This window comes from Alligator sinensis, unplaced genomic scaffold (genome assembly GCF_000455745.1).
Source record: "Alligator sinensis unplaced genomic scaffold, ASM45574v1 scaffold441_1, whole genome shotgun sequence".
NCBI classification, from domain to species: domain Eukaryota; kingdom Metazoa; phylum Chordata; order Crocodylia; family Alligatoridae; genus Alligator; species Alligator sinensis.
In genome coordinates this window covers 35331-46447 of record NW_005842313.1, presented here as the reverse complement: position 1 = coordinate 46447, position 11117 = coordinate 35331, and the positions used below count along the sequence as shown (strand labels likewise).

At 44.3% G+C, this 11117-nt stretch overlaps 2 protein-coding genes across 4 annotated transcripts in view; one reads left to right on the top strand and one right to left on the bottom strand.

Moving 5' to 3' along the window:
* The window catches only part of LOC102380504 (astacin-like metalloendopeptidase), a 25329-nt gene extending 23877 nt beyond the window's left edge, over nucleotides 1–1452 (top strand). The window contains exon 13 of the mRNA XM_025209872.1: nucleotides 1121–1452. Coding sequence (XP_025065657.1) covers nucleotides 1121–1131 — 11 coding nt within the window. The 3' untranslated portion in view covers nucleotides 1132–1452. The remainder of the gene's footprint in view (nucleotides 1–1120) is intronic.
* A 3195-nt stretch (nucleotides 1453–4647) lies between these two features.
* Nucleotides 4648–11117, bottom strand: part of LOC102380263 (astacin-like metalloendopeptidase) — a 31188-nt gene continuing 24718 nt past the window's right edge. For 2 of the 3 annotated variants that reach the window (XM_025209866.1, XM_025209867.1), the window contains 3 exons: nucleotides 10916–11034; nucleotides 9274–9496; nucleotides 4648–7879 (listed from right to left, as the gene is read on the bottom strand). In XM_025209866.1, the coding sequence (XP_025065651.1) occupies nucleotides 7866–7879; nucleotides 9274–9496; nucleotides 10916–11034 (356 nt within the window). In that variant the 3' untranslated portion in view covers nucleotides 4648–7865. The remainder of the gene's footprint in view (nucleotides 7880–9273; nucleotides 9497–10915; nucleotides 11035–11117) is intronic. The other variant, XM_025209868.1, reaches the window with a different exon arrangement.

Below are 11117 nucleotides of genomic sequence, written 5' to 3'. Positions count from 1 at the left end.
GCCATCAGGTGATCGGGGGTTCTCCTGGCCGCATCATTAGTACCCACATGGACTAGGACCATGGGGTAGTAATTGGTGGCCTGGATTACTTCCGTCACATCCCAAATCTTTGCTCTGGGCAGGCAGTATACCTCTCGTGTTGAGGGGTCCTGGCAACAGATGGGCCCTTCCGTACCTCTCAGGATGGAGTCGCCTATGACGAGCACTCATCGCCTCCTCCTCTGGGTCCGCTTGGATCTCTTGACCTGTTCGGAGCGTGGAGAATGTGGTGTTGCTTCCTGCCCAAGGGTTTCCTCCTCTCCTTCCATCTCCTGCAGGGTCGCCAGGACCTCGTACTTGTTCTCCAGTCAGACTGGAGGAACTGGTACCTGTTCGCTGCGAGCAGCTCCGGTTCTGGATGTGACTGTCTGCCACTCTGCTGTGGAGGGCATTCCCTGGGCTGCTTCTTCCTTAGGTGCCTGGTCCTGTAGGGTCACAACTAGACAGTTCATTAAGACCAGATGGATTCAGGGAGGTCATCCCCAGGGATCTTGGTTCTCTCTGATTTAAAAATTCCCCAATTTTCAATTAAAATAAAGTAACAACAAATCCACATTTTGTGTGATTAAAATGAAACACCATTATATATATATATATTTGTGGTGTTTCATTTAAATCACAGACAAATGTGGATTTGGGGTTACATTTTTAACCGAAAATTGGGGATTTTTCTAAATCAGACAAAACCAGGATCCATGGGCATCACAAAATAAAAAGCAATATATCTTCCCACTAGCTCAAGCTCCTTAGCATTGAATCCCCCCAGCAGAAAGACCTTTTCTTCACCAGTAGTTAAATAATCACTAAGGATTTTATACTGTAGTCCCTTGGTCTCTTGCAATAATGTTAGTGGTAGTTAGGTGCAAATGCAGAGAAGAAAGTATTGTAACTCTCTGGGTTCTCAAAAGCTATATGCCAGCTAAAGGTGCCTAATACTGAAGAGATGCAAAAATGCTTGGACTGTAAATTACAGCATGGTCAGATAAATCTATATTTACATAATCTCAAGACACCAGTATCCATACACCAAGAGACAGCACTGCAAACTAAGCATTCTATTTCTCTCTCTCTTTTTTTGTAGTAAGGGTATGAAAAAGCTGAAAGAAGAGCAGCCCTCAAATCAGAAGAGAAGAGCTTATTCTGTGAATATCTAAATTATGCCTTTCCCTGTTCTGCTTCTTTTCTTGTTCTTAATGTGAAATTAATTCTGTTATAATTCAAAAGCATCATCATTTAAAGTAAGTCCCTGTCCTGACTAAGATATACCTATGGGAATTCTATATATCCTGTATCACTCCCCTCCTTGTGTCAGGAGATTGCTGCTCTTTGCTTGGGTATGTTAAGTTGCTATTGGAACAATTAATTTATTGTCTCTTTCTATTTAATTAACAATTTAATAAAATCTTCATTGAGAGGGGGGAAAAACATTTTCTCTGTCCCTTTTTTAGTTCCATTAGTTTATAATTTTGTTACATAATAATGGCTCTCCTGCCCACTCTATGCTTTATATATAGGAATGATGTAAGTTCTTGAAAATAGATGTGATGTTTGTAAATCCAGAGTCAAAGATGACAGCAGAGATCTATTATAAGCCTTACTTTGATCTCTTTCCTGTTTTTTATTAAGAGTAAATTATTCTTGTCACTCTTTTTGGTGACCAATATCACATGGATATAAAGTACACACTGATATGAAGAAAAATAATGAAAGAAGCTAAGACAAAAAACATTATGATAGGACAATGGACAAGATAACTATCATTAAGTATATTTGGACTGAGGAAAAACCTAGCAGATATATAGGTCCATTAGTAGAGGAAGAGAGTAATGTTAATTATGACGGAAAAAAGGTAGAATTGTTTATAAAGATTGTATTTAAGAAGCAGCACAGTGGTGTGTTTATGTCAGAGGAGGAGGATTATGCACTTTCCAGTCCATTAGTAACCAGGAAGAATGTTACACAAAACAAGGGGACAAATATTTTTACATCAGCAAGATAACTTGTACCCAAGAATCCTAGAATTGCTTCAGTTACAGCTCCCTAGCCTACTAATGTTAATTTTTAGTAAATCTTGGAATACCATAGACATTTTAGAAACCTGAAAGAATACTAGTGTCATACTAGTATTCCAAAAAGCTAATGAAAGGGGTAAGGTAATTAGAGACTAATTAGTCTAACCAATCAAAAAGCTGATAGGACTATAATTAATGCCAGTTAGCATGTCTCTACAGGAAAATAGATATTGTCAGGCAAACCTGATTTCATTCTTTGAGGATATTATAAGCTTAGTTGATGAATGCAGAGCTATGCTATCTAATTCTTGCCCTCTTGATGGGGTATATTTATTCTGCAGCAAATCAGTACCCTTCTCCCCACAGAGCTAGTTATCCCAGCTGCAATGAGTGCACTCAGTGTGATTGACCATTAGAAGAAACTAACTGGGGAAACAGTGGATTCCTCAGATCAGTCTGGGATGTTTTTCCAGAAGCTGTGCCTAAACCTAGTACAAGTTATCAGGCTCAGTAAAGTCAAAAGTCTGTCCAAAGCCAACAAGGTAAATGCATATCCATTTCTGCAGCTTTCTTTATTGCCCCAGCCTGGGCAATAAAATACCTATTTATAGCTGAAGACAGCTGTCAGCACAACTCTAAAGTAAAGCTTGGCCTATGCATCTGTAACTAGGACAAGGAGCCTTCATCACTATGCCACCACCACACACTAGCTATTTCATGACTGAGTATGGAAGCGTAACTAACTGGGTTTGTGCCCCGAGCAAATCCTGCTGGAGAACAAGAGTTCAGGGGAGGTACCTCTGAGCAAAGGAGGGGGAGAAGGAGGTGGGAGTCTTACCTCTTGCTCATAAAATGTCCGTGACTGCTGCTTCATGGTCTGCCTGCCACAGTTGTTTCTGCTACAGCAGAAGCACAGTGTCTGTTCAATCAGCTGCTGCTGCAACAGCAGTGAGGAGGTGCTGCTAATGAGTGTCCCTACTAAGTTGGCACCTGGAACTAAGTGACAGGCCAAGTTACATTACGAAGTGGGTGACATTCTGTGGATTGTGTTATGCAGGGGTAGAAGACCTAGGAAGATAACATAAGCCTCTTCTGGCCTTAAGCTTTATGGCCACATCCCCAGGGAACACCTGTACCACGTGCACTTTGGCGTGCGGCAAGTTACTCCAGGGGCAGTAGGAGAGGCTGTGACCAGCACTGTGCTGGTCCCAGCAGCCTTACCTGGGGTCCTAGAGGCCTCCTGGGATTGCAGCAGCGGTGATTCTGCTGGGTGGAGCCTGGCTGGCAGCCGCAACACGGCTCCAGGTGGCCCAGCTCCGCTATTCAGTGGCACATGATGCCCGTGCATGAGCTGCTCCATTTTTTTTCCATGAATTTTTTGGACCCCTGGATATCCAGGAGTAAAATAACCTGTGGAACAAAAACCCGAATCAGAGCATAAATGGGCAGGGCACCATTACAGCGTGGAGAATACCTGACTGTGCAGTATGTGGCACTGCAGATATGTTTGCGGTACCACACACCACATGACTGCACTCATATAGACATGCCCTATGGGCGCATCCACACATGCAAGCACATGTGCTTGCAGCAGCACAAATAGTAGCGGCACAAATTTTTGCTGGAGATTTGTGCCTCAGAACACATGCCTGAACATGCACTTTGGTTCAGGGCAAATTGTGCCACTTGGGGCACAGACCCTGCCTAGCTCCTCCCATAGCAGCCAGGGGGAGCTGAAGGCTGGGGCCAGCACCTGTGCTAGCCCCAGCAGTATAAAAAGCTGCCCCACCGAGCAGCTCAGGGCTACTTGCTCTCAGGAGCTTCTGAAGCCCGGCCAATTGACATATGGGGACACAAGCCCTCTGTGCCAGCCAGACTGCTGCAGCAGCCCTGACCTAGAATGGCCCCTGCACCCCCTACCCATTGCAGCAGTCTGGCTGTGACCTGCTGCCACCTGCAACATCATCTGCCCCCTTGGACCTGTAGCCCCATATCTGCATGCCTGCCAGATCTGGACGGAGACTGCACAGGCATCTGTGCTGTTGCATGGGCACGGCAGCAGAGCCATCTGTACCTATGGCCTAGCTGCCATTGGGCTCTGGCTGCACATTTGGCCTTCATGTGGCACTGCTGCCATGTGTGTCCTTGCCCTGCCATCCGGGCAGCTATCACTTGGAAAGTGTGCTCATTGTGGAGGCCCACTTTGAACTGTCAAAGCATATCCTCCTGACCCCAAAAGGCCAGGAGGTCAGCCACCTTGTTTGCCCTCCAGCTGGGTCCCTGGTGCCAGCCCTGAGCACTCTCCTCTGCCTGGGTCCCGCCACTTGCCTCAATAGCAGGAATCCTGATGTTCCCTGTTTAACAATTTCAAATTCTCTGGTAAAAAATCCCAAATTCACTCTTTAACATACACAAAAATCCATGTTCTTCCATAATTAAAATGAAACACCACTCGAGAGAGACAGAGATCAGTTGGGCAATGTTTTATTGATATATTTACAATTTTAAAGCAATTTGGAAGCCTACCAGTGTCTTTGTCATTATAATAAAATAAATTCTAAATATCTATATACTTTGGTGTTTGCATTTGGTTTTTTTATCATAGAAAAATTAGAGCTTCCCCAACCCCTTTGCTAACCAGGATGTGGGGACAGCTGCCCCTGCATCCACATCTCACACCAGCAGGTCCCATCCTGTCTGGTGGCTGGGCATGCAGGATGTGAGATGTGGGTAGGGTTTGCAGAAGGGGGGTGGGTGTGCAGTTGTTGTGTGGGTGTGGGTATTAGGGGATGTGGGGTTGCGGTTAGATGTATGGATTTGGGGGGGGTTGGGGAGGTTTGAGGGGGGACAACCACACCCCCCTTCCTCCCCTTCTACCCCTCCCATGGTGCATAGTACCTGGCACTGGCAGCAGCATCCAGGCACTCACAGTGTACTGTAGGCACAGCCCCGCAGTGGTGTGGCACCACCTAAGATCCAGGGGCTGCACACGATGAATGGAGCCAACCCGGGCTGGCCCACCAAACCATGCCTTGGACAGGACCAGGACAGCTTCTGCCACCACCCACAGCTCCCGGGTGCAGTGCCAGGAGCTGCAGGTGGTGGCAGGAGCCATCCTGGTCTTGTTTGAAGGTGCATACCAGTGGGCCAGGCCTGTCTGGCTCCATTCGTCGTGTGGAGAACCCAGGTTTCAGGCAATGCCATGCCACTGTGGGGCTGTGCCTACAGTGGGCCATGAGTGCCCCAATAGCCTGACTGGCTGCTGCTGCTAGCATCAGGGCATGTGTGCTGCAGGGAGGTGGGGGGTGGGCATGTGGCAGCTCCCCTCAAACCCACTTCAGAACCTCCACACCCACAACCCCCCCAAAGCCCATACACCCACCCACAAACCCCACATCCCCCTCACACTCCCCACACATCCACCCACGTGGCAGCAGGCTGGAGCAGCAGGGGCACGTAGCTAGAGCATCTCTTTGGAGGACCCAGCTTCCCAGAGAGCGTGCTGTGCTGCTTTTTTCCAGGGTGTTCTTTTTTGATACTGGGATTTCCCAGTTTCAAATTCAGAGTCTGCACTACAAATATGCAGCACGGGTAACATTTTTTCATTCATGGTGTGCCTCCTGCAGCATCTCAAACTGCTTTAAGACTCTGCAGTAGGCACGTGCTCACTCATCTGAACATGGCCTATGAGATTAAACAAACATCCCTTTCCATGGGACACCTTACCCAGCCATCTGGCTGTTTTCTAGGAATGTTATTTGGCCTATTAGTCAACTTCTTTAAACATCTTCCCAAGCTGTAGGCTGAAGAAATCACCCCCAGTAATAGTCACAGCCTCTTAGGGTTCCTACTATGCCAAGATCTTAGATACAGCCTCCATTCCTAAGCTGTTCTCCTTTAATTATCCTGTTATAGGCTTCATGTAATAGCAGAATGAATCTGTGATACCATTAAAGGCCAATATTCCCTCTTACAGTTCCTATCCTGGTCACCACATCTCAACTAAAGGCTGCAGGTTCCAAGCCACATGCCATCTTCCCCAGACCATGCCTCAGACATGTCCTTTATTCAACAACCAACATATAATTCACACTCTGCAAGGGTTTTGGACCAAGAGAATATCCAGGAAGTTTGTTAATCCAGTTTTGATATGTACTGCTAGAGAAGCAAAAAGAGGTGAGAACAGAAGCCAGAATCTAACCCTGACTGGACATGCTCAGAAACTTAACACATATTAGCAGACTCGACTCACTTCCCATCACGGTCTCCTTAAGGGATTATGACACAGTTACAGGTTAGATAACCCTGTTCCATAAAAGATCTCTTCAAGGAAATGGACATGTGAGGGAGCAGCAGACGAGTACTTCCTGGATGACCCAAGTGGGGCAGGGGAGAAGCTAGCTCTTCTGTCTACTTGTGAACTTTGTTCTCATACCCAGACCCCAAGCAGGGGTTACAACCTCAAAGATTGTGAACTGTGCCCAAACTATTGCCAGAAACCAAAGGAAACTACAAGGTGTGGATGCATGTGGGACCAAGCTGTGCTAGGAAGGGAGGCACTAGGATGGTGCCCTACCGTGCTCTTGTATTAACATGACTTTGTGTGCACAGTCACTCCAGCCTGAATGATTTGATTTCTATCCTGCTTAGCGCTGTTGGCACTTGCAGGATTTTAATACAGAATAAATTATTAAAAGGGTCTCTGGAAGCAAAGAGATGATCAAATAATGAGAACAACCTATGCTCATGTTCCCACTGTAAATAATAAAATCTAAAAGAGAAGATCTCCCTTGGGCCATCCAGGAAGTACTTGAAAAAATTGATTCATCTTAAATCTATCTTCTGGTAGTAATGTTGCAAAATGGAATATTTTTCCATTGCAATGTTTGAGGGGATCTTTCAAACTTAATTGCTTTTCATTGCAGAAGAGGCAACGTGCTGCAGACCATAATGATGTTGTTAACGACTCAGCAGGTTGAGCACTCTTTAGTCTAGGGAAATATCTGTTGTGGATAAAATGAGAGACTACACCCCCACACCACCTGCCCAGTCTTCACCCTAGGGCTACTATATTGCACCCAGTGACCTAAGGCCCAGAGAAGACACTCTGGCAGCCAGGAAAAGGTAGAATGCAGGGACACTCCAATCCTGCCCCATGTCCCCTGTCACTTCCCCAGTTACCAGTCAACTGCTGTAGCTGTAACAACATAGGGTAAAGTGAAGATTTTATGACCTTTTTCTTCTACAGTGTGCATCCAAAGAGGGAGCCCCATGCAATATGGTGAAACCTCACAACTCCCACACAGCAGGATTTTGTTAGGGCTGTATCTGGTGGTAATAACACAACACCCTTGCTCCACTGCTCCACACCTCCTCCTGTCATAGTTTTACCAGGCTCATGGCTTAGATTCCCACATGTAGGGTATGTCTACACATGGCCCTATGGTGACATTGTTACTGAGCCATGCTTTAGTCCTTCCTTTTGGAAGTGCTAAAGTATGGGGCAGTAACTGCCTGTGCTGCACTATACACATGGCACATGGTTATTTTTAGCCGCTACTTCACCATAGCTTTACAGGGGAGTGCGTCGCTTGCTACATCACTATAGCATGTCATTATGATGACATAGCACGAGATGTAGACGTGCCCTTAGATAATGAAACATTCATGCTGATAGTGAAAATTAACCAGTGCATAGAAAAAACAATATTTCAGGCAAATGATGAAGAGTGAGAAGAATCTATGTTCTTCGGAGGATTCTTGTCTTTCTTCCTGACACTGGGGAAGAAGCAGCTTTTTCTTCTATGGTTTTCTTCATGATGGCGTAACTGCAAAAAGACAAAATGTGCTTGGATCCTGCATTCTAGTCTAAACTATGTTGTACCTGGAACAGAGCTGCAGTGTGCTAGTACTCCACAATGCCCCCTGAGGATTCAACTTGTGGTAGCAGAAACCAAGGGCACTTAGTACTTGATTTAAAACCCACTGAGGCCAGTGCATGTCAACAGGCTTTGTATGAGGTTCTTGGGCCTAGTTTAGGCATTGCTTCATTCAGTGTTGTAATGCCTAACTGACTTAGGAGTCTCAGTTTCATTTTCAAAAGTGATGTAGGTACAGAGGCTCAGATCCCCAAAAGTATTTTGGCACCTAACTCCCATATAAATCAAAGTCTCTCCTCGAAACACAGTTTTTCTATGAAGCTCTGAACTTGTCTTCCAATACAATATGTATTTCTAAACACAAGCAGACAAAAAGCTATGGGACCATCAAGACCTAACATCCATACCTCTTTATATCTCTTTGCCCTGCAGCATTTGTTACCACTTTTTCTTTCAACTTTATTTAGGGACAGATTTTTAAATGGGCTCCAGAACAGATTTGCAATAGAGATCAGTTTGTGTTTAGATTGGTTTTCTCAAGTCCTCAGTATCCAGCAATTCCCAAGAAGGATTTGTCTACACTGTATGGCTAGCCCAGGTTGTCAACACTCAAGTGACCTGGAGTATTTGTAATTCCACAGCAAATCCTCATGTTTCTGTTTCCTTACGGTGTCTGCATTCTTCCACGTCTGGGATTATATCCCTTAATTTTTTTTGTGTCACAACACTTCAAGAGACCATTCCTGCCCTCAGGGAAGTGTGGGAAGTGTGGGAACACTTTAAGTACTTTATCCCAAGCTGAAATACAGTTGGGCTTTAACCCAACTGTGCAAGCAACATGACTCCAAAGCACAAATAAGCACAGATCTAAGGGTTTTGTGTGTTGATGTCGAGAAGGTAGGTTGAGCAACAACATATGTAGGAGCCTGGGCTAAGACTATCTTATACACATGCCCTTGTGGCCAGGTTTTCAAAAGTGCTCATAAGCCAGCTTGTTGAACTCTTGAAAACCTGTCTCATAGTTTTCACTTCTGCCCTGCATTCATCTGGACAACCCCAGCAGGGACTGGTATGTTGTAATTACTTGTTTAACTCTGACAGCCTTAGACTGAAAGGTCTTTGAGATAGGAATATTGACTTTTATTTGTCTGTAATGCACCATGCAAATTTATACTGCTGCATAGGTCAATAAATAATAGCGACTTATGCCCAGGCCTTCAGGGATATTTAGGCATATATGTTTCTTTGAAATCAAAGGGATTTGGACCTTAGCCCAAAGCTAACTAGTCTCTCACTTTTATTAATATTCCCCAGCGCCACTTCATGCTTGCAATAGTACTTACCAAAAGTGTAATTAATCATGAATCCATGAAACACCCAAACTATATCACTGTGAAATTCTACCAGCACAAAGTTCTCAGTCGAGGTAAATTCTGGGATCTTCATTGTCCCACAGTATGGGCCAACAGCAGGGGATGTGGGCTGGCTTCCATTGTGAATGACCAAGTAGTCATACCGGCATTCATCAATATCTTCCAACTCAAAGAAAACCACTTTTAGAAATATCTGTAAAAAATACAACAGAAACTTTGCCTACATCTTATAGCCTCTCCTCTACCCTTTGCCTGCCTTGCATATCTAAACTCTAAGAACTGTATCCTAATCTACCTACAAGATGAGTAAGTGGATTTAGGAACCAAAGTGCAATTCCATGCTGGAGTCCCAAAAAAAAAGATTAATGCAAAAAGTAAGTGGGTTCTCTTCCTCCTTGCTGCTTTTTAGTGATTTGGTCTTAGAGGCAAGGTGATGGTGCATTACAAAAGTAGGAGCATCCATAGATTTTTCAGGACTTGAACAAGGGGGCATTAGAATTGTGATAGGAACAGAATTCACCTCTAAATTCTTTGGTACAAAAGCTGTCTTTCACTGTGCTTGCCATGGTACCCTCTGAGTTAGGCTCTAGGTTTTACTACAACGCAAATTATTAGTAGTAATAGTATTTTGTGTTCGCTGAACTCAAAAGCCATTTGGACTGCAGGTGGCAGGGGGTGGGGAGGCACTCTTGAGGCATTTGGTTAATCTCCTGCATTACGGCAGGATTGAGTTTTAATTCAGCAGGGCAGCAAGTAGAACTGTATTATTTCCAGTTGCATGAGCTATATTATCTCCAGTTATTATATTATATCATTAATAATATAATTAATAATATAACAATATTATCTCCAGTTATTATTATATAAATATATTAAATATATTATTTCCAGTTACATGAACTATATTATCTCCAGTAGTCACGAGCTACCGCACAGTCAGCATCACAAAAAAACCATTCCTCAGTGTGACTGAGCAGTTACCTGTTACTTGTTTATACAAGTACTAAATGACTACACAGTAATGATTGCGCAGTCAGTGTCTCATGTAGATGCAGCCAGAATGTAGTAGAATAGTCCTTCTTAGAATCATAGAAAATGAGGGCTGGAAGAGACCTTAGGGGGTCACCTAGTCCAACCCCATGCTCAAAACAGGACCCTCCCCAACTATATCATCCCAGCTAAAGTTTTGTCTAACCAAGCCTTAAAAACCTCCAATAATAGATTCCACAACCTCTCTGGGTAACCTGTTTTTGTGCTTTACTACCCTCTTAAGTGGAAAAGTTTTTCCTAATATCTAACCTAACCTTCCCTTGCTACAACTTGAGACCACCACCCCACCCCACCCCACCCCACCCCAATCTTCTCTTCTCTAGACTAAATAAGCTGAGTAGTGCAAAGAGATAACTAGTCAATGACCATTACTGGATCCAGCAGCCTAGCCCTTAACCAAGTTATCAGGCTCAGTAAAGTCAAAAGACTGCTCAAAGCCAACAAGGTAAATGCAAAGCCAATATCCAGTTCTGTAGCTGCCTTTAATGCCCCAGCCTGTGCAATAAAACACCCATTTAATGAGCATTGCTGGAGCCAACAAACTAGCCCACCCATACCTCACCTGGTATCCTGGAGGTGCACCGACAATCCAAAAACAGTCCTGGTTTTTTGGATATTTGTTGGGGTAGTTTGGAGAAGTAATGACCCCATATGCATTTGTAAAAGTACCTCCACATTTCACTAAGGGAAAAAGAAAGAGATCCATACAGAGATAATGTCAAGATAATATATTGAGAGCAAGAAGAAACACAACTATTTATATT